The 24,080-nt window shown below is 40.0% G+C and overlaps 1 protein-coding gene and 1 long non-coding RNA gene across 6 annotated transcripts in view; both read left to right on the plus strand.

Annotated features, from left to right (window-relative positions):
• chchd6b (coiled-coil-helix-coiled-coil-helix domain containing 6b) overlaps nt 1-24,080 on the plus strand; it is a 75,886-nt gene that overhangs the window by 11,508 nt on the left and 40,298 nt on the right. For 4 of the 5 annotated variants that reach the window (XR_004331691.1, XM_032513856.1, XM_032513854.1 and 1 more), the window contains exons 5-7: nt 9,301-9,321; nt 12,593-12,676; nt 19,651-19,721. Coding sequence is in view for 4 of the 5 variants with exons in the window: in XM_032513856.1 (XP_032369747.1) it covers nt 9,301-9,321; nt 12,593-12,676; nt 19,651-19,721 (176 nt within the window). In the remaining variant the exon portion in view is untranslated. The remainder of the gene's footprint in view (nt 1-9,300; nt 9,322-12,592; nt 12,677-19,650; nt 19,722-24,080) is intronic. The other variant, XM_032513857.1, reaches the window with a different exon arrangement.
• LOC116688066 (uncharacterized) lies at nt 23,702-24,024 on the plus strand. Its single transcript, XR_004331693.1, has 2 exons — nt 23,702-23,746; nt 23,913-24,024. It is a non-coding gene; the product is annotated as an uncharacterized LOC116688066 (long non-coding RNA).

Genomic DNA, 24,080 nt, shown 5'->3' on the forward strand with positions numbered 1-24,080 from the left:
TCCTCTTTCCTTTAAAAACCTAGCCAGGTTGTTGTGTTGGCAGTTTTGCCGCAAATGAGGTAGTTTTTTTCACATCATGTATATTGGTAAATGTCAGGCTGTGTTTACATAGTAGGAATTTTAAGTAGTATGGTATCATTTCATTTGTTTTGATTTCCTTGCTATGTTGTCAGACCCACCCAGTTCACTTTCACCACAGCACATATTACCTGTGGCTGCATATTCTGACTAACTGGTTGGCATGTCTTGTTCTTGAATGAGGGCGATTAGTGAAATGAGAAAACAGGATGTAACCTCCTAAATAGTCAGTAGATGGCATTGTTGAAGCAGGTTTGCCAGGGAGTTAAAAAGCAGATGGATGCGTGCTCTGCACAGCAACATGTGCTCCTGGGCAACATGTTCTCTCAACATTTATTCCTCCTCTTTTTTATCTTTCTCTTTTGTGGGTGTGTGCGTGTGCGTGCGCGCGTTGACTCAGAGAAAAGCATTTGACACTGTCCAAAAGAAAGATGATGAAAACCAGCGTGAAAAGCCCAACATTCATTACAGTCAGACCCGAGATGACAAACACCACTCAGACCACAGTGGATGATGCCACACATGTTAACAGTATTGCCCTGCTGCTGTGTAGAAACACATGGATATGACTCTTGACAAGGGTGGAAATTGTGCTTTGCACTGAAGATGCAGCTTTTCAGTTACAAGATGTTCTCGCAAATCAGCAGCCCCCAACCCCCCCCGCTGTCTCAAGACATTTGTAAGTGATCACAAAATAAAATTAATCTGTGTACTTTTGTTTCAGGTAATACCCTTAGTTTTATTGATTTCTTCAAACATGATGTTTTCTTTGTATAATTATATTACATATATTGTAGGCACTTATACATATTATTTAATCTTTGGCATGTTTTTTTACTTAATCACACAGCAATGATTTAAAGGCAAATCAACTGTTGCTACCCACCGTCTCATCCCTCCTTACTGGCTGTGGTTACATCAATCTGTCAATTCATATCACTTCAGCTGCTTTGAGTGTTTGCTTTCTAGCACCAGATGGACATGTTTGTTTAGCTGTATTCAGCCAATGCCAAAATAATCTCTGGATGGATTTTCTTTTACCCCTCAACCCATGATTGCAACGTGTATCTAAAATAGAACCCTGAAATCATTGTTTTTCAGCAGATAACACATCATTGTAGAGTAGATTTCAAAGCAATACAAATCACACAGTAGCGTCACAATAAAATGGCCATCCTTTGACATTGTTCATCCAGTCAGTGTCTATTTATCAGGAAGTCATTATTTTAATTAGAGCTGCAAAGATTAATCCATTAGTTGTGAACTATTACATTTCGGCAAATATTTTGATAATCAATTAATCGGTTTGAGTCTTTTTATTGAAAAAGATCTGATTCCAGTCTTAAATGTAAATATTTTCTAGTCTCTTCACTCCTTTACGGCCATAGACTGAACATCTCTGCGTTGTGGACAAAGCAAGACATTTGATGATGTCATCTTGGCCTTTGGAAAAACACTGATCCACATTTTTCACACTGTTCTGACATTTTATAGACCAAACAAGTAATTGATCAATTAAGAAAATAATCAATAGGTTAACTGACAAAACACATTGAGGATATCTGTTGAATAATACTCCACAGAAATTTAAAATCTGCATTTGTATGGAAGCACTTGCATTCACAGTAAGTCAGCCTAGCATTTTACCTTTGCACACACTGAACACATTTGTTTTTGTTTTGACCTTCATTCCTCTTTTTCCCATGACCCACCTATAAAACAGGACTGAGAATCCTGTATGCCAATATACGGTAGCAGTCAGCTGCTAGGGCAGCAAGCACATGAAAGCATTAGGCCATAGAGCTCAGAGAAAGAGAAAGGAGCTGAAAGGCGGAGAGAAGAGACTTTGAGCGTGGTATAATAATAGATTCAGATGTCTGACTTCGACAGCCAGTCGGCTAGATAGCTAACCCTGCTTTGTTAGCCAAAGACGGAGGGTGGGAGAGGGACAGAGGAGAAAAATGGATCAATGAAGAATGAATGAACTGAAAAATAAGTTGAGAAATGGCAGCGGAGTGAGAGAGGTTTATGTTGAGGCCAAGTGGGTTTTCACCATAACCATGACATTTGAGTCTGCAAGTGTGACATACTGTGAAGTTGCACATTCAGATATACACTCTGAATTTCTTTCTCATAGAAACTGACAATGTAAAATACAGCAGCAATTCAGACACACACACATTCACACATGGCTAAACCACTTGTTATCAGCAAGTGTAATCACAGACTTGACATCTTTTCTGCATGTTAAAGCAGCTAAGCCCTTTGTGCACGCTCACACTCACTCGCACATATACACACACGCTTACAGTACTCCCCCATCATCTCGAACGACTGTAATTGCTGACGAGCAGAGCGTTCACCGGCTGAGGAGATTTTGATCGGTGTAGAGCAGTAAGAGAGTGGGGGCCTAGCACAAATCCTGTCGGTTCAAAGGACAAATGTGTAGGAGTGGAATACCTCTCCTATTAGAGAGCAGTCATGATGTAATGAGATAACTGGACAAGACGTATTATCCAGAGGAAAAGTAATTTTTCCCAGATGCATATATGGAAATTAGGATTTATGTTGAAACAATCAAAGTATCAGTCAAAGGTTTTTTGTTCTCGTCCTCTAAGCAGTTTGGTAGTTTAAGTTGCATTTATCGCAGTTAAACATAAAGGCAGTGGACAGTCTTATGTCAGTGATTGTATGTCTGATCTTATTAGATATTGTTTTTTTTCATGGTTGTTGTGTTTTTCACGTGGTGCGTTGCTTTGGCAGTTGCGTCTCCCCAGGTTGTGAAGGCATTAGTTTGTACAATTTTGGGCACAAAATAATGTCGCCTTGTCTGTCTGTCTATCTGTCTTTCTCCCTCACTACTACCCTTGTCTTTTCTTCTCTTATTTCCTCTGTCCTTCATTCTCTCCATAACAAAACCTATTCCTCATATTCACACGGCATCTCTCTTTCTGAATCATCTTTCTGTCCCCCTGTCCTTCTTTCAGTCAAATTTCGACTGTCTGTCTGTGTGACAGTCTGTGGTGTGAAAACAGGCTGATGATGAAGTGTTAATTCATTTAACCTCCCCCCGACTATGTGACGAGAACACACTTTTAATGAGCAAATGGCTAGACTAGCCAATTCATGCCTCTGGTATTTCTGCTGTACTGTGTGCACGCTTATGTGTTAGTTTATGTGTGTTTTTGCGGGTGCATGCAGGTGTGCATATCACCCACAAGTGTTGGTGTTAGTGTGATGATTCATACATGTGTTTTTGGACTGCTGTCCTACTCTGATAGAGGTTGTGCATTTTCAGTTTGTGTTGATAACCCTGACGCGGAGACCTGGTGGTGTAGTTCTTGCAAAAACCTAACCAGTAACTAACTGCCAGTAATCAAGATGGAAGCCTCACAACCTTAATCAGATGTACAAAATTACTTCAGTACTGTAACATACTGTAGTTTACTTTAAGCAGGGCAAGAGTTGAGTGCCATGCTTTCCCTTGCTGAGATTGTTCAGTACAACTGCATACCAGTATGCCTCGCATGCCGGTGATAGCAGCTCCCGTACATCCCAACTTGCTGTCTTCGACACCTTTATGTACTGAATTGTTGCCCGTCTACCTACAATTACAGAAGTTACCACTTGAGGGGTCTTAGGGCTTGCCAGGTTTGTTTGTGACAGGTTTGTTAGTGCATATTTTACAAATGCCCCCTGCTGGAGTAACAGTTTGTGTCACTGATGGCCTGTGAATTTTGAATTTGAGCACATTGTATATATGCAGGGTAAGAAATTAGCACCCACCACCAGCCAATGGCGGGTACTTTGTCTTGTATTCCAGCCACAGTGGCAGGTGGAGTGGTTTGCAGCGCTAGTCCGTGACATTGGTTTAAAAAATGTAGCAAACCGATCCCTGGTATTAAGAGCACCGCCCCAGAGTCAGCAGTAGAAACTGTCGAGGGCGAAGTAACGAAAAAGAAAGGGTACTTTTTGAATAAGTAGCGCATTGTTGCGAAGGGAAAATGAGGGAATGGTTAGCCTTCTAGGGTTGGGCGATGTCCCCTAAATTGGCAGTTGATCAGACATACATGCGCTCTGTAAAAAAAAGTATTACATAGAAAGTATTACATACTGCCGCTGGTAGGGGCAGCACATTACAACTTGACCTACTGTACTTTTACTAAACTATGGTGCCGTCTAGACTCAATCAGATCTCAATGATCTGTGTAACGACAAAACAGTGGAACATTTGCCTTTAACAGAGCAACAGTAATAACCTAATATTCTTTATTACTGAGAATAAACTACATTCGTGGTTATATTTGCATTAAATAATGCATTCAATAAACAGAAACATAACTTGCAGCGCACATGAACAGATGCTCAACATTAGCTCACACATAAAATAGCACCCTTGTTAATTAGCCTCCTGTTGCTAACGTACATTCATAAATTCTACATAACATTGTCATCAGACTTACTTATTGATGCATGCACACAGTAGTATCCACAAAATTAGTCCAATGAGGGGATAAAGGAAAGTGTGACATTAATGTCTTTTTTTCTCTCACTGGAGACCGCAGTGTCCAAGCCGAGGCACAGAACATAACCTTACCGCATGCTGATACTTCACTAGTCCAGCTAGAGCGAACTACAATATTAACAGGGGGAGAGAGAGACCATCACTACAAATAGGTTGCACGTAAGGGGGAGAAAGTAGCTTCCACTTAAGGGGCAGCACAGTACAAAGTGTCTTTGCTAGTTTAAGGCTAACATAGTTGTCAATGTTCGTCCACTAGAATTAGCGTGTGTCCGACAGGGTGGGGGGTGTGGCATCACGATGGTGGCATAACCCTATAACCAACCTTACAGACGACAAGTCCATGAACTGTACTTACTGTTGAACCTACTTGTCTTCAGGAAATGGAAATAATTTGTTCGTTAGAGGATCAACTAACCTTAAATTAGAGGCAATAAAAGACCATGAGTCATCCAAGTCAGGAGCAGAGTGTGGAAATAAAGGCTTTCATTTTTTTTCACATCACTTTTTATTTGCTTATATCAATAATATAAAAAGAATAATGAACTGAAGCAATTGAAAATTTGCTAGTACACTTTCTTTTATACATTTGAATTCCAGAAAAAGTGGTTGGTAAAAAATATAAGTGGCTGGTAAAATTGAGCATCTACCAGCCACTGTGACTGGTGGGCAAAAAAGTTATTTATGTGTGTGTATATATACAGTGTGTGTGTGTGTGTGTGTATATATATATATATATATATATATATGACACTCACACACATATAATGCATAGTTTTACATATGTCAGTTGACACCTACGATGCTGTACGCCAGAAGAAGCTGTCAAGGTATGCAAGCACAGATTTGCTTTTCTGAAACATTGATGTGAGACGATGCTGGGGAATATGACAGTGGTATATGACACGTGGATAAGATGATGCCAGTGTGTGGGTTCACACAGGAAACAGTGGGTACTGTTGTTTTGATGTGCGTTGTTCCTCGGTGTGTGTTGCCCTCCTATTGGGTGTTTCTTCTTCTGTCTGCGCGTGTGTGAGAGAAAGTAGGCTATGACACCCCATGTCAATTAAACACACCATCCCTGTGAATTGTTTAGTTTCCCTGTATTCACCTCATTAGTGTAATTGATGAAGTATCCGACAGACCTTTGGTTATTACAAAAGTCAAAAATGTATTCTGTACATTAAAGGTGCTCTAAGCAATGTTGGGTGACGTTACTTCTTGTTAACGTTAGAAGTATTGTCAAACAAAACAAGACTAGCTCACCCCTCCCTCCTCCTCCGCGTACTAACCCCCCACCCCCACCCCCACCCAAATCCTTTTTGTCGGTTATTGGCTCGAACGCTGGAACACTGTTTATGTTTGGTGATGCAAGTTGAATGTTTTTCTTGCTGTTTGTGGAGCCTGGGCTGTCTACAGAGACCGCGTTTTTTTTTTTACAATGTGTTCTAGAGACAGGCAGCTTGCGGATAGTGAGGAAATGGTTACTGTATGTGACAAAAAATGTTGTAGCCTCAAAAAACGTGACATCGCTTAGAGCACCTTTTAATAAAGCAGGTCAGATTTTTTCATATGACACAGAAACACATAGAGAATATTGAATACTCTGTAAATCTTCGAGTGTGCCTTTGACGGCAAATCCACACAACACTCTGGCGTTTTAGCTAAGCATCAGTATCGACCAAAACAAGAACTGGGGTGACAGCACTCGGCAGTACCTATGGCATTTATTACCGGCACACATGATGAATGTGCTTACCGTGCTTATTCCTATAGAGATATGACAGGAAGAAAGCTGTTAGTGAATTAGCTCTTATTTTAGTTTCTCTGTCTGTATTTCTTTCTTTCTCCCTAATTAAATCCCAATCAGGAGTTTGACTGCACAAAGTGTCTGCCGGTGACATTCTGAAGTCTAATCCTCATTTTTGCCCCGTTTCCTCATCGCTCTCTCTCTTTCTCTCCACTCCTGACTCCAAGTAGAAAACCATACCAAAATCTTTTCTCCCCAAACACATAGATTTATTCAAATGTAACCATTTGCATAATTTAGTATTTACATAATTGATTTGCAAGGAAGCGTTTCTTGAGGTGGCGTTCGAGACCAAAAGGTCTCATGCTTTCACATTTCAGTCGTTTTTTCTGTTTCACTCTCAGGCATGCACGCACACACACGCGCACACGCACACGCACACGCACACGCACACGCACACACACACACTGTTGGCAGACCATTGAGATTTTTTAGTCTAATTCAAGCATAAAACGTTGTCAAGCTGGTGCCTCTGGTGACCCTCATGGTACAACAACAGCAAACATGATTCAGTTAAGTATAGATAATCAGATAATAATAAATAATAGATAATAATAAATATTTTTTAGATCCATTAAATCAGCGTGTTTAGAAGGACCTTTCATTTCACTATGCTGTTAAATAATTTTCCCCTTTTCACCTTTAAAATAGTTTTGTAGATGCAGGACATTCTAGTTCTGGTGGAATGCATTGAACATGTAGCTGAACCTTTGCTCTCATTTGTTGCCATGAAAAAAGCTGATCTTTATTTCAGACTCCTTTCTCATCTCTGTAAATTGGGCTAATTGCTGCAGGAAGTGTGTGTGAATGTGGCAATATTGGTTTTTGGAAAGTTAAAGAAGTGATCACAACTATTTGAAGATATGCTGAAGAAGCATACTGGCTGCTTTAGTAGGAGGGAAGAGAGCAGGTCTTTAATGTACGTCTTAGACTATGACGTGAGGGAAATAAAGGGTCATTTTTGCAATTGAAGGGTGATTGTTATTTTAAGTATAATTTGACGATGGTACTCTGCTGGGTCCACTAGCCATGTAAGTTTTTCCTAGTAATTTTACTGGCAGTGTAGAATGAGGGATAAATGTTGTTGCTATGGTTACCTGCTGTTTAATATATCCATGGTATATCCATATGTGATGTTTATAGACCCCTACAATCCAATTAGTCTGTGGTCTTATTTATGTTTACTGGGGGATCACAATTGACTTCATTAATAATGCATTAATGCTACATGGTAAGAGCTTGATCTCGGTACAAATCTTGGGGAATATATGATCCTTAGTCGATTTGGTATACTTTCCTGGTCGTGTTTTTGCTGGCTCAGTTGATCCAGACTCTTAATGTGCAGATTGAGGCTGCTGACTGTTGGTCACCAGGGAGCACAGAGCCACAAAACAACAATGAGTGGATGTACCTGAAATGCCATTGTCTGTTATGGCCCATGGACTGCACCAAACTGCTTGGGTGTGTGTTTGTCTGCATCTGTATCGCAACAAGCCGCTTCACCTCTTAAAAAGTCTATTACCGATGGAAATGGGACCTACACACACACACTCACACGCACTCTCACACTGGCACTCAGTTTAGGGCCTCCCACCAAAGAACAGGGAGGTTAAACAGATGGCATCGGTTGTATCCGTTACAAAATTACCCAACGCACACACGCATTCTGCAGTAACCGGCTTTGTGAGTTCACCTCATTTAACTGAATGGTGTTTTTATGAGGCATGGCAACATTAGAGCCACCCACTGCTCTAATCTGTCCCTTTCTGTTTTGTTTCTAATGCTGGACTGGGAGCACTTGATTTGAGTGGGCAAGTCTAGACACATCCAAATACGTTGCCCTGTTTGTCTGTGTTATATTTTACACAAACCTACATTTTTATTACATAATCCTTTTAAATATTAAATATATGTGCAAGCTGAAAATTAGCTACATTTAATTATTACTGATTTGTTTGGTTTTTATTGTGTTGGGTTTCTGAATTTTTGGGAAAGCAATACTTTCTATTCACTTTCATTCAATGATAGGCCACAGGCACATTCTGTGGCATACAAGCTCCTACTGTCTTGAGACTGTGCTTTATCCCTGTATGAGATACAAGCTCAGTGACTTTTGATGACCAGTGATCTGTTACTTTTCAGCTAAGTGGTTAGCTAACCCAATGCACGAATTAGTTTAACAACCACAACCAACTTTTTATCGAATGGATTTCCTGTCAAAGTCATGAAATTATGGATTAAAACCTATTCTCTTCTCTTGATATAATTCAACATGTGTCAGTTAGTGTTAACATATATGTTTTACAAATACTGGTTTCTGAACAATCAAGGAACTTGTCAAGCAGGCAATGTAGAGAAAACCAGACAGATGGGGGACAGGGCAGGAGGTGTGGATGGAAGGCTGACATGCAGACAGGATCACGCGCCAGACTCAGACCAAAAACATCTTGAATATGTGGAGAACAATTTTAACTGCCTGTGCAGACAGGATAACCAATGTGATGATTAATAAGGAGATTTCATATGTTATTTCACTACCTTGACAAACTAGTAAGCTACTTGGTTACAGAATGCATATGGGGACACATTGAATGCGTTATGGAACTGTTGGAGCCCAAAACTACATCTCTCACAACATCAGACATCAGGCAAATTGGGTTTTATAAGTACCACAAATGTGATGGTGTTGATTATTCTTTGACTTGGTGTATTAAACTTGTTCCCTTTACATCACTTTCTTCTACTGTTATCTCTGCTGCCTGTTTATTTATCTTTACTTCACCTACCTTCTTATTTTCCTCTCTTTGTCTCTATCATCTCTATTCCCACCCTGTGCCTTCCTTATACCCTCTGCCGTCTCACTAACCCCTGCTCATATTCTTCCTCCTAGCCAGCAGATTTGGATGCCTGGGTAAGCAACACTACCATTGTCTACCGAGGGGTCTGGGAACCGCAGGGCTGTAGAACCCTATTGTTTTTCTAAGGATTATTATTCTTCATTATTTGTTTTTCATTATTTATTCAATTTTTTATTTTTATTCGTAACACTCCCGCTACAGCCTAAACGTATGTTGGGGGCGTAGGGGCACATTTGGCAGAGATCGACCATTAGGGGGCTCTAAAATCAACGTTAATTTCTTTTGGCCAATAAATTAATTCATTTAAATGGGAAATTTGCATTTGCAATGTCTCTGCCACAGTAAATGCTATTGACATGAAAATTGATGCATGTTCAGCATGCCGCTCTGGGGCTCTCTACCAAATTTGGCGAAGATTGGTCATTAGGGTAGCGCTGTAGTCAACGTAGACCATGTTAATGGGATATTTGCATTACCGCAGACCTTGCGGCTCACACCTCTCGATTTTTTCCTGACGTTTGCCTCCCCAACGTTACGCTTTGGATCCCGCTTTCGCGCGCTCCCCAGGTCAGCTGGGGTGACTCGCGTCAGAAGTGACTGGAGTCGGGAGGCTTGGACCCCGTCATAACGGCTTGCAGTTCTAGTTACATTTGTTTTTTCCTCTCTCTACCTCTTCCTTTCACTCTATCCTTCACTCTCTCTCTTCTCTATTTAAATGTCATGTTTTCATTGTGCATTAAAGTGAGGCGGCTGCCGCCACCATTCCACACAACAACACTTTGGGAGGTATTCAGCTAGAAAATTGCACATCATCTGTGCTGCTAGCAGAGGTGATTTTACACACACATACACACAGCCCTTAAGCATCAAACAGCAGCTGCAGAAAGAAAAAGTGCAGTGAGCACATTATAGGGATTTACAGATATGGTCTTAGGGGATGCATGTGCCTATTAAGTCAGGATAAGATTAGTTTGGATTACAATAAATGTAATGGCAATCTGCGTGTAGATAGGTGTGTCTACATGCCTTTATTCACCATAGAGAAGAGGAGTAGATCATCCATAGAAGATGTTGTTGCTCCATCTGATCTATATCACACTCACTAATGCACAACTCGGGTACAGCAATCTGTCACCATTACACCATGGCATAACTGTGTGTATGTATGTGTGTGTGTGTGTGTTTTGGGGGGGTCTGTTTCAATGCTACATCAATCCATGCCCCCTTGCTGCCTTTTTCTACAAAACTCATGGCTTCATTGTGTTCATGCACCATATAATGTTCATACTGCTGTAGCACTGTTTCCCTCATTACCCTTATTGGTTAGAAACAATGTGTTCATGAGTGGCCAAGTACTGATTGATCATTATTTTAATATGCAGGCACACAAACCTCTTCAGATCAATTGTGTGATTGCTGAAGAGAATTCAACCATCCCATGTACCCCATGTGCATTTGCCTACCCTTCTATGCATTTTAGCCATAATATGTGATAATAATTGTACAGTTGTAGAGTTGCTGCATACTCTCTCTAGCATGGCCAAAACTTCTGACGGATGCATCTAAACACTTAAGCCATTCAATTCCGCTTACTACCATTCAATTCTGCTTGAGTTATAAAATGTAGGTACAGTATGTGGTATGTTTTTTTTTTTTAAATAAATCAAGACTATTGTAAAAATATATCACTCTGGGTCTGTCCATGCAAAATGTATGATCATTGCTTTTATGTTTCAAGAGAAATCCTTCTTTGTAATATAACGAGAGAATAATATAAAATGAGATGGATAGATGGATTAGTAAAGTACAGTGAGTGAAAACATTGAGCTGATGGCATGGTGAAGTATACCAGTTGGCTTGCTAGTGTCACATTTTGATCATGCACATCTCCTTTGACTAGCTCTGTTATTTTCTTTTTGCAGTGCAATAGCTCCTTATTACCCTTTGTCTTTTTCTGTTCATGATGATATTTTGATTATTTTTTATTTGATTAGATATTCATAAAATAATAATAAAAGGAATCCCTTTTCTGTTGTGCAATGATATTGACACACTGTGAAGCCTAATGCTGTTAAAACAAGGTGGCTCCATCGCCTTACTCATGTTACACCTTCTAGTAAAACTTTCCTCAAAAATGAATTTTCTGTTTTAAACCCCCTAGTGCATGTACATTTCTAAAGCTGAACTGGCAACTTGTTTTCACAGTGTATCTTTTTGACGTCTGCCTCCTATCTTTCTCTACTTGCATGCTGCTACGCCATCCTAACTATGGTCTTCTACAGACATCTGCCATCTTGCTGCCTGTCAAAGCTCAGCGGGCATATTAAATCCTTTCACCTCCACCTAATGCCGGCATCGCCCTGTCAGGCCATGCCGCCGGTCTACCAGACACATGCCACCTGAGTAGTTTTGTAAGTTCTGTTAAATGAGATGGACCCGCTAGTAAATACCATTCTTTTGTTTTGTACTTTGTGATGTAAATGTGATGCACTTTTTATGTTATTAAAGATTTCAATCAAGCATCATATAATTGAAAGAGAGTGGATGTATAAGGTAACACATGAAAGGTTACACATAAAATGCATTGAAAAACATAAACTTGCAATTTAATGCTTTAAACACACTTAGTGAGGGTATAATCCTTTTTACTTTTTTTTTAAGAATAAACTAGTTTATGTTGTTTGCACAGAAAACATATATCTAATGCCCCTTGTAGCTTAGCTTGCATTTGGTAAAAAAAAAAAAAAAATGGTAGATGTGTGTACTGTAATTTACATAAATGGGTTTGTGGTAGTGCATCTGCTGATACAGTGTTTACATTTTACTGGATCATGAAGTAAAGATGATTGATACTTTGAACTATATAGTATATCATAGGTGAGGTGTGTATTCAATCAATTTGTTTGTCTTGAAAGCAGTACTGTATTATAGTCATGTCACAGGTCGCCTCATTGCTTCTCCCCCTAGCATTTCCTCTGGCTGCTGTCATGTGTGTGGCATGCTCATAAGCAAAGAAATGAATGGGACGTTTTAAGCCATTATTTTCAGTATTTGTACTCACTTTGTAACTACTATGTGAATTTGATAATTAGTACCTGGATTGATTTCCTTCTCCACCTTATTTGCCATACATTCAGAAATGAGAATTTATCCAAGCCTACACATGTCATTTTAGTATAGTAAATTGTCATCTGTCAATATGAAGAACTTCGACAACAGCTGTATCAAAATTTGCCATATAAAAAAAAAAATGTATTGCTTGGCATTCTTCTCTTTTTTTATTGTCTTATTTTCTTCTTCTAATCTCTCCTTCATCTTTCTCAGGCCAAACAACTGGGGAGGAAAGAGAAGGAACTGACTAGCATTTCCAGCTTCTATAAAGAGCAACTAGAAATACTGGAGAAAAAGGTAGGACCATTTTGCATCTCATAAACATAATTTAAAGTAAATAGCCAGAACTCATTGGAAAGACTGTTTTTTATAAAGATGTTCATTAGTTGCATTGCATTCCAAGATGTTTGGTCCAAATTTTTTTTTCTTCTGAGGTCTTTTTGTTGGGAGCTTAGAGAGCGAGATGCACTCATTTTGTAATATGTAACAGGAGACCTCACTAACGAGATAAAAATATCCCTTTGGCTTTCACAGAAAAGAAGTCTACACACATCAGGAATATCAAAACTTAACGTTTCGTGACGTGACATATTACTCGGAGAATAAAATCTCGTTGAGACACAAGACACTTCCCTATCTTAGAAATGTCAAGCCCACATGCCAATGTCAAAATGTAAATGTAAATGTAAATAAATTGAAAGTTTCAGCAGGCAGATGAGAGTCACCACTCACTGTTGATGGACCAGCACTCAAGAGATGTTTCACAGTGCTGACTCTCAGAGAGCTTCAGTTGTCTAATCAAATGTGCCATGCTTTTCTCATCACTATGTCCCTTTGCCAGCAACCCTGTGGTCTTTTTAAAAGAAAATGAGGAAAATAAAAGCTGTTTGTTGGGTGCTTTTAAGAAATTATGACCTGTGTTCCCTTCATCTAAGCACTAATGTGTTGTTAATATTTTGTACCCTGTAAAAGCCACAAGCACAGTGGTTTGATAAATGGTTCTTGCTTGCAAATTTGTTAAAAGACTTTGTGGGAAACAAGGTTGGTATAGGTGTATGATTTTAGGGCAGGAAAAAACTACTTCATGCTTTTAGGGATGGACAGAGGTTAGAAGAAAGGACAAGAGGCAGAAGAGTGAAATTACAGAGTGTGAGTGAAGAAACATACAGAAAAACCCAGATGACAGGCACACAACAAGAATGTACGACAGAGGAAATAGTGAGCACTTTCATTTTTTAAGTATACACTGACGTTAACTGAACATACACATTAAAGCAATGAAGGGTGAAGATTTGCAAGTAGACACACATAAGCCATGTTTTGACTGCAGGACCTTTCCCCCAGAACTAGGAACCTTCTGAGAACTCATTGCGTTTTGACTGCAACCTTATTTTAGCATGTTTTCTCAGCTGTTTTCATCTAAAGGACACATAACGGGCACTCACACTTGACTGCAGGCTGCAGAGTGTGTTTACCTCTGTGACCACAAGCAGCCCTGATCCTGTCATGTTGCTTTATACGTCAGCGGGAAACACAGCCAATATTTGGCTGAAGAAACCTTCTAGTTACTTCAAAATAGGTTTGGGGAATTAAAAGACCCCAGATCCGCAGTCGAAAAGCAGCTACAGCAGCCCCCCTCCCCGGCTCTCCTGTCACTCCTCTCACACCCACAACTCTCCCTCCAGTATTCAATAGATAGTCTTTTGGACTTGACTCTCCCTATCCCCGGCTCTCCCTCAGTCCGGCAGGGCCCATCAGGCAGAAAGGGGACCTTATCTAGTCCCTGGCACTCGCCTCCTTAAGGCCTCTGAGAAAACCTTTTACATAGCCAAGTTAAATGGAAGGGCCCCTGCACATTGCGCAGCAAGCAGCACATGCTGCAATGCTTGACGGCGGAGACTGATTGGCAGAAGAGTGGAGGATGCTCTATCTATCTCTGCTCGCCGCCACAGTCGGTTTTTCTATTGCTTTTTTTCACTCCTCACTTGTTCACAGCTGACCTGCATGCGGATGAGGGAGTGAAAAAGACGGGGACTGAGAGCAAGAGATAAAGAGGCTATATGAACTGTGCATTAAACAGTCCATCCTGAGCCAGCTCCCTGAGCCGGCGTCCATTTCCTTCCTTCTCTTCCTTCATTTTCCAATCTAGCACTCCATTCATTCAGGCCTCCTTTCATGCCCGCCTTCCTTTACCCAGCCTATTTTTCTTTACTTTTACACTCTCATACCTGTGGCAAATACCAGTTGGGCTGAAATAAATGGCCACTTAAAAGTTGAATTGTGACTGACAGGTCATAAGCATGAATGCAAAACACAATTTTAAACAGTAACATGTCTCACTTTTCACATAAATTAGGATCCAAGCATGTGAAGACAGCTTGACATTGCTCTGTCACCATCTGTATTGTATTAGATCCTGTCAATGCAGCGCAGAGATTTATAGGTCTTGAATGACATAATCTTTGCGTGAATATCAGTCTATGCTTTTATTCTTTAAAAAATTGAAAAGGTCTGAGCTTTTCCATACTACAAAAACACACACGCGCAAGCAGATACTCATGCTCATAAAATTGCCCTGATATGTTGATGATCTGAGGCAAAGATTTAAGCCAAAGGCAAGAACAGCCAGATTAGAAGGAAAATCCACTGGTAATTGGTGTGTGATCTTCCTCTGAATCAACATTTTACTCTGGTTTAGCAGCAGTCTCTTCTAACTGTGTGTGTGGTGTGTGGTGTGTGTGTGTGTGTGTGTGTGTGGTGTGTGTGTGTGTGTGTGTGTGTGTGTGTGTGTGTGTGTGTGTGTGTGTGTGTGTGTGTGTGTATTTATTGTGACAGGTTTGTGTGTATGCTGTCACATCAAAAGTAATTGTGATAGAGTGGCCAATCCACTGCACACACAACTTTGCATTTCCTCTCTTCCACACACATAACAGTTACTAAAAGACATCCCAAGACTGAAAGTGAAACACCCCCCAAACATACCAGTACATCCTCCACTTCTCCTCACTCCCAATCCTTTCCTCTTCATTTATTTGTGGTTGCTTCCCTAATCTCTTCCCAGTGTACAGGTGGAGTATATCTGTCTCCCTGTGGCAACATACCCTGGGACTTTGTAAACAAGTCTCAGTTTAAAATTCACCTCTTTTAATCCCTCCCCCCTCCCTTGTTGACTGCTGCCTCCAAAAGAAAAAAATAATCCCCCTTCGTCCAAGCGTGGAGCGTGAAACAACCCCTCCCTCAAAATCCTGACATCAGCCCATCTCAATCCACAGCTGCTGGAGGGTGTTCAGACAAGTGTGCTTGCAAGGATCATCTGAACACAAGCATTCACATACAAACACAGATTTAGTCACACACCTGCATGTATGCAAGCTTACACACACGCAGCACACATGCACCCACACTAATCCCCTCCATGAGTTTTTCCAACACCCCCAAAACCTTGCTTTCCCCCCATTGAGGGTTATCATACCCCCTTTCTGTCTCTCCACATTGGGCTTTTGTCCCCATGGGTGCAAATGACTGGGAAGAGCTCAGAGTGTGTGTGCCAGCGATAGTGCTGCCACTTCTCTGGTGTCATTAGAGCTGAGCTGGGGCTGTTGCTCTTGTTCTGTTCTGTCAACAGACACAAAAAAATGTGGAAACACACAAAAGCTAGGCACAGCTTTACAGTTAATCAATAGTTTTACTCGATAAGCTGTATGTGTTGGTCCAAACTCTACATTCACACTTACTGTCTCCTCATTTTACCCATATTTCCCGTTCTATTGTTTGTGAATTAGCCCATTTAGAAGAGGCTCTAAATTGCTAGATTTCTGAGAATCTCTCCAGTACACAGGATTTACAAGTTTGCTTTCTAATGTTGGACATGGGTAATGGGAGTGAGAAAATTTCAAATCAGGCAACAAGGGAAAATGCTTAAATTTGCAAAGCACTGATTTTAAGCAATGATGGCAATTTCACCAATTAAAAAATTGTTACTTGGCCAAACAATAATCTTTAAAAATAAAATAAAATAAATAAATAAAAGCATTAAATTACAGGAATTCTATAATTTTATAGTTTAATTTTGGCCTTGATTTGACAGAGGATAGTGTAGAAATGGGGGTGAAAGAGAGATGGTCCCAAGGCCAGAATCACACCCTGGAAGTTGCAGTTGAATGGCTGTAACCACTAGGCTACCAAGGCGCTTGGATGTCATAGTTTTTGTGGATGAGTGCTAACCTGACACACCAAATGGATTTTTTTTTGTTTGATTGACAATTCCCAAAATAGGGTCTTTGCTTTTTTTTTTCTTGTTTCTTTCCCCTCCTCCTTGCTTTTTGTACTTCAACAAGCCTTTTAAAATGCTGTTTTTTGGGGGGAAATTTTCACATTGTCTTTTTGTGTCACTACACCCTGAGGAAGGCTCAAGCCAAGCGTTGGTGTATTTTTAATGTCTTGCCGTGTTAATTAAATGCCTTATATTGCTTTTTTAGCCTGGACATGTTTTTTTATGACTTTTCTTGTCATAGTTCTTCACCAGATTGTTCGTTTGTTACACAGAACCATCTGAGAAGCTGCCATTGGATACTGTTAGGGAAAAGGCAGGCACTCTCAGAAATAAACCTGGCAGGTGATTGGATGAACCATCTGTCTATCACTTTCGCCATTGTTTTGAACAAATGGTCGCAGCCGTGACACATACCTTAAACAAGCCCGCAGCTGTCAGTAGCTCTTCCTTAATCTATAAATAAATCTTTATTCTCCAACTTAATATATCTTAAGCATTTTTTATACGAAAGCTACAATTTAAACCAGTAGTTCAAACCAGATGTAGTTTAAGGTTGTTACTTGTATTTTTTTTTCCCAACCAATTCCTTGCGTACTACATTCCCTCCTCTAGTTAACTCTCTCTTGTTTGGAAGGGTGCAAACTAGGGAAAGGAGTGGGAAGTAAGAGCTAAAAAAGAGATGACCCCCTCACTTGCTTCTCACCATGCTATCATTGCTAAATGTGTTAATTTGTTTATCTTCTTCCAAGTCGGAGACATTGTATCAGCTATTGCCTGACCCCACTAAACCCACAAGATTGAGCCTTGTTAGGATGCACCAATCATCAGTGAGAAGTTAACGTTACCTTTAAACAATCTACTTGCTGCTTGGTGCCCTACTCTCTATGTCCTGCATAATCTGAGGCACCCTTGGGTTTAACACCCTGTGGAGCCTTATTTTTTATCTTGGCTAGAACAATGAAAGTCCCACAAGGCAACGTCCAATTCAAGACTTTCAAGTTTCAGCTCAGCTTTCCTCTTCTGAATGTATTCACTAAGCCCTTGACCTGAGGCTAAAGGCTAAGATGCTAACAGGTGGCTAACTTCGTACCACATAGTCCCAGGGAGCCAGCCAAAGTATCAGCTAAGTCACCTTCAAGAAGAAATTAAACTTACTTTGTCTTTAATGTCCATGAATCCAGGGCTTGGTTTCTAGCACTTTCAAATTAAAACATTTATTGGTAATGTTTAATTCTTAGTAGATTAATAAACCACCTGAGCAAGGGTCCTGAGGTCTGCGATTAATTACACTTCCAGTCTTTGGAGCTGCAGTCTAGGTGTGGTATTTAAACCTAGTCCAGATATTAGCAAAGGGGAGACATAGCAACAAGAGAAGTATAATTCTGAGTCAGGTCCTGGGCAATCTAATAGAACACAGCCAGAAAACATAACTGAAAGGCATAAAGTCATACACAATAGGGATGTTTGGCGTTGTGTATTACTGTTACAGCCAGATGACAAAATAAAGGTAATCTGTACACATTGGTACGCATTCATCTTTCTAATATACATTGTCTTTAGCTTGGTTCCAGATCACAGAATTGCTGCCACTTATTTTATTTTTGTGATTAAAATAGCTGTTGTGCTAATTGTCTGTTTCCAAGCCAATCTGGACTTTGAACTTTGTTGTCTTCCAGCACCAAAGCCACACAAATGGCAAAGTGTGGATGAGATCACCAAGGTGATATATGTTTTTTGTAAATCCACTTACAAAAATAACAACTCTTAATTTGGCATATTTCTTCAATCAACTGCAGCAGTTTCCCTGATGACTGAAATTGAAATTGACTGTGCGGATACTTAAACACTACTAATTGGATTAGGGCAACATATCCTCTCCTCCATACTAGATGTATGATTTATATTTTACTGTCTTCTCGTTAAAGATCCGGAAAGAAAAGGATAGAGGGACAGATTATTACATTGTAGTGAATACTAGCAGATAGGATTAAGGGAAAATATGCCTATGACATTACTTGAGTCTTTTCCAGCACCAGTCATTCAAAGCAGGGGAAGCATGTCTGCAGATCAGCCTGAAATAATAAGATATGAAATTGACTAGGGGGCACTGAACGAGTAGGGGATTGTGGAGGAGGTTTGTGTTTGATCTCATCTTTTTCCCTGATCAGTCACTTCAATTATCTTCCTCTCCTATAACCCCATCTATTGGGAATGTAGGGAATAATTAAGTAAAATCGCGAGCGCTGGGGTTATTGGTTTAAAATAGTGATTACTGCGCAGTGAATGTGTATGAGAGAGTGGCGAGAGAGATTTGCTTTGTGTTTGAGGCATTCTAGACAAACAATTTCATATATTGTTATACAACGTTGATAAGGTGGTCATTCATCTTAATGATTTAAAAAAATATTCTCACCACTGTGGCTAGAAATACAGCACACCTTATACAATTAATAAAACTACTTACACTCTTGACGTTTTGCTAGTCATTGCAGCTCTGACCACGATTACTCCAGTAGAGTATTTGAGGCTCCAGCTGTGTAGCAATTGCTGTTTAAATGCCACTGTTCCGCGCAAGAAATAAAACATTATGGAGTACGAACAGGCCATCAGCATTCAGATTTGTAAGCAGCGCTGTAAAATTCAACGGCCGCTAATTTAACAAATGTGACATTTGGGATGGTACTTTATGCATTTTGCTTATCACCGTTGGCTTATTAGAGCTTGAATTGAAGCTAAAACTATTTTTGAAACTCTAATTTTATGTATTAATAATGTAGATAATACATGTAGTTAAGCTCTTATTCACCAGACTTAATATGAGGATCTTGTTTTATTGGTTTTTAAATGATATGATGTACAAATTTGATCATGTTAAATCTATAGCTAAAAGCAGCATATGCCTGAGCAGCCTGCTTGATGTTAAAAAGTGTAGTGGAATTTTTTTCAGAGCTGTATAATACCACAGAATTGATTCTTACCTTTCTGTCTTTGTCTCCAGAATGTTGACAACTACAAGCAGATGGCTGAACAGTACAACGAGGCAGCTACTAAAGCTGAGGCCTACATCCGGTAAATACTGGGAATTACTTTGCAACACCATTTTCTGTGGATTGAGCCATTCAGTATACTCATAACATTGTTACACCTTACTGCCTCAGTACTGTGATATTTTAATGAATACACTTGTGAGTAATCTAATAGTTTTTCCTGTGCTAACTCTGCCTATCTACATTAATGGCAGACATTGCTTTCCAAATTAGAAGAAGAAAAAACTTATCACAGTGGATGACAGATGTCAGAAATCAGATGTGGGCATAGACCTGAGTGTGAAGGCTGGTTGCAATGTTAGCATGCTGCTAATATGAATCCCACACCTCCTGTAGCTGCCTGACAGGAAAAGCATTCATTTCCACACATGCAGTGGTAAGGCTGGGTGATAATTTACTGTTTTCACTTTTAGTCTCACATATAATAATATTGTGACAAAATACTTTCATATTAACATATAATGGCTCGCCATTTTCCTATTTAGAAAAATATTATGTAAGAAATATCTGACATCTGTTTCTCCGCAGGGTTTAAATACTTTAGAATATATAGATATTTTTTTAAATGAAAGATTTTGATCCACTAAAAAAAGTAATTCAAACAATTGAACGATGAATCACAAAACGATGAACAATTTTGAGAATCATGTCAATTTGTATAGTTATACAGTAGATACTGCTGTGATCATTATCATTAGCAGTTAGCCTGCCTCTTCAATTATATTAATTCTCTACTAGGTGCATTATATTGTGACCCATCTTAACATATATAACATGTTTTTGCATTATTTCTGAGAATGACACTGTAATTAATTTTGACATTAACATTCTTGCCTTTATTTTTACTTTGTATAACCATGCACCTCAGTATTATCTTTTGTCTTGTAGTTATTACTAGCTTGGTAATCATGCCAATACGTTATGAACAACTTGGCCTTTTAAATGGCCCCATTCTGCTGGTAGGAAAACAGAAACAGCAAGATATAACCAGAAGCAGAAGTGTTTCACTGGGATGGCAAAGTTCAGATGTCACCTGCTTTCAAAAAGCATGTCAAATTCATTCAACACGGAACCTGCCGCCACACTCACAGTGCCAGAGCATGTGGGCCTTTCCAATTTACACCCCTCTTTAACGCCCATTCTTACCCCTTTTTGGATGGAGAGAGAGCCAAATAGCCTATGTGAATCCAATTTAGTCAGAGTTATTAATTTCCCTTTTTGCTGTGTGCATCACAGTGATTATTGCAAAACTGATGAAAGATGGCCAATTCTCATGAACGGTATATCTCAGGAACACCTTAAGGGTATTTGTTCTTATTTGGCACAAACATCCACTTGGACTCAATGTTGAACTTTTTTGAATTTGGTGGTCGAAGGTCAAGGTCACTGACCTCACAAAACACGTTTTGGCCGTAATTCGTAAGAATTCTTACACTAATTGGGCGCCTTGGCAGCTCACTGGGTAGAGCACACACCATTGGTGACCATCGTTGTTCACTCGCTTTTCAGCCCTCCAAGGGTTTCTCCAAGTTTACTTCAGTTTTTCAAACAAATGGAACACTTATGATGGTGGCAGGGATTCGACCGAGGGGAAGTGAAGGGTATGTCAAACGGCTAATGAAACGCGGCCCTTCCCAGCAACAAGCTGCCAATCTGCCAATCTGACACAGCTCTTTGTAAAGAGGATGAGGAGGGTTATCCAAGATGTTTTTGATTTTGTTCCTCATCCTCCTCTCTGCCACTGCCTCCACACTGGCCACTTCCAACCTGACCACTTAGCTGGTCTTCCTTAACAGTTTGAGAGAGACTGCCTTGATGCGACCAACCCAGCAGATCACCACAAGAACAAAGCACTGGCTCTGCAGAAGCTTGTTGCACACACTGAAGGATCTGAGTCTCCTCAGGAAGAACTGTCTGATCTAGTCCGTCCTGAAGAGTGTTTAGTCCAGTCCAGGTTTTTATTGATTTGGACCCCAAGGTACTTGTATGAGTCCCCCCTTTTCACTTTATCTCCCTGGACGACAACCAGGACAGAGGACCTTCTGTTCCTTTGGTAGTCCACCGCAAGCTCATTGGTTTTCCTGAATAAAGGCTTCAGGTGATTGTTGATGCACATTGACAAAGCTCTCTATTAGTCTTTAAAAAATAGTCTCCAAGTGAAAATAGCATATCTCTCACTGGAAATTATTCACTGGAATAAATGGCACTATAGTGATATCTTCATACCTTTTTAATAAATTCCTCCAAAGTCTTCACTCCATGTATGAACTCCATGAGTCTGGACTGACATGGATGTAAACTATAACTTGACTGGTTGGTGGAGGCTCTTTTCATGTCTTGCTGTTCACCATTAAAACCTGAACTTCATTTAAAATGAAACAAACCTTTTAAATGTACAATGAAGGAGCCAGCTATTTTCCCTCTGCTGCCAGCAGTGTTAATCCACAAGATTCACCTGGAACATAACAAACAGAACTGAAAAATGAAAATACTCCCTGCTGAACAATAATAATTTTATATTGGGTTTATTAGTAAGTTCATTGAATAATGAAGGTAGTGTCAATTTGTGGCTCAAGTCATTAAAGGGTGCGTTGATGCAGTAGCAGCACAGAGGCATAATTGAATTCTAAACCAACTCTGTACAATATCACAAACATCTGAATACATCTGTCATTCCTTAACAAGAGTCATTTTTTCAGCATTATTTTGTAACATTGCACATTAGGCTTTGTGAGTTAAGGTGCTGTGCCTTAAAAAAAAACAACTTCTATCCAAGGACTTAAGTCGCATGGCATTCCTCTCTCTGTTATTTAAACTGTCATACAAAAGAAGAATATAAAACATAGCTGTACAAGAAGTAAATGTCAGAATGTTATTAAGTCAGTAGTGTAGTGTAGTACAAAAGCAGTCTAGTGTTTTCCTGGAAACAGCAAGAGGAAAAAGTAGATGCGTTTTTGCTTGCTTTGCACTGTATGATGGGTAGTGACCTTATCCACGACACTGCCTTCTTCTTGCACCTGGTGCATTGAATTTCACAGCATACAATTCAAGTCCAAAATGTTGTCCAAATGATTACGTCCATAGCTGCATGGAAGAGGTAAGAAGATCAATTTTGCAAGATTTTTCCGAAAGAAGAGCATTTTGTCCTGGCACAATGTGTTTCAAATGTGCGCACACACACTTACGTGCACACAGAATCTCACTCCTCTTTTCCTTTACTATCTCTCCCACACATACAGCCACACTTTGTATTCAGGCAGCTACGTACTCGTCATGTTCTGTCAGCATTTGGGCAGCATTTCATTGTGCCGTGGTCACGCTGTCATTTCACACTACACTGACCACCCAGTAATTATTCTATTTACCCAATGATGAAGGGAGGGTGAGCATTGGGGGGCTGTAGCACAGTCCAACACGTTATGTAGCTACAATATGTCTCTGGCTCCAATTTTGCACATGGGTCCCTCTCTTATTGTCTCTTTTTCCTAATTTTATAATGTTTTTTGTATCTCACTCATGCTTGTTATTTCTCTGCCTAGTTGTAACTTTGTCTGACTTTACTTATTGTCCTCAGCGCCTTTTATGTGGAACTTCTGTCTTCTGCTGTCTTCATGTTTTTTGTTGGTATAGCCTCGGGATAGTTGATGTTGTATTGGTTGTACTTTTACACCTGACCTGCACCTTTGCACATAGAAAGATGTTCAGGCTAAGTTTTTGAGTCAGTGTGGACTTGCGGTGCAGCATATAATTAGTTTAACAGGAAAAGTCATCAGTTGATTACTTATCGACAATGGCAGATCTGGCTCTTTTAGAAGACCTATATGAGCCGAGCAACAGTGCACACACATCCTACTATACACGCCAGAAAACGTCTGCAACATTGTTTTAGCCTGTGGGGTTCTGCACAACATCGCGCAGGAGAGCAAGGTGCCATAAATGTAGTGACGGAGCCATGACCCGATGCCCAGATAGAGAGAGCAGTGTCCCGCACAACCCCAACTAGGGGCTATACAAAGGAGACAGGATATTATTCCTTGCTTTCAAAAGGTATAGTGTTATGTTTGGCAGTCATATTCAATACAGGAAACATGACAATGCACAACATTTTTATTTATTCTTCAGGTTTTTGTTTATCTTTTAAAGTGTAGTTAATGGCCACAAGTGAATGATTTCTTTCTGCCATAGACCAACATAGTTCGGCTTGTTTTTCCAGCCCCTCTGCTGTCAGGAGAGAGGGTCAGGGTGGTGGTCCAGCACGGGGGGGGGAGGACACGCGCTCTCCCTCACAGCTGTTGCCTGGCTCTGACTACTGAAAAAAACACAAGCAAAAAACATGAATAAAACAAAAAAAAAACTGCATAAACTCTGCTACCGTGTGTTT

This window comes from Etheostoma spectabile, chromosome 4, assembly GCF_008692095.1.
Source record: "Etheostoma spectabile isolate EspeVRDwgs_2016 chromosome 4, UIUC_Espe_1.0, whole genome shotgun sequence".
NCBI classification, from domain to species: domain Eukaryota; kingdom Metazoa; phylum Chordata; class Actinopteri; order Perciformes; family Percidae; genus Etheostoma; species Etheostoma spectabile.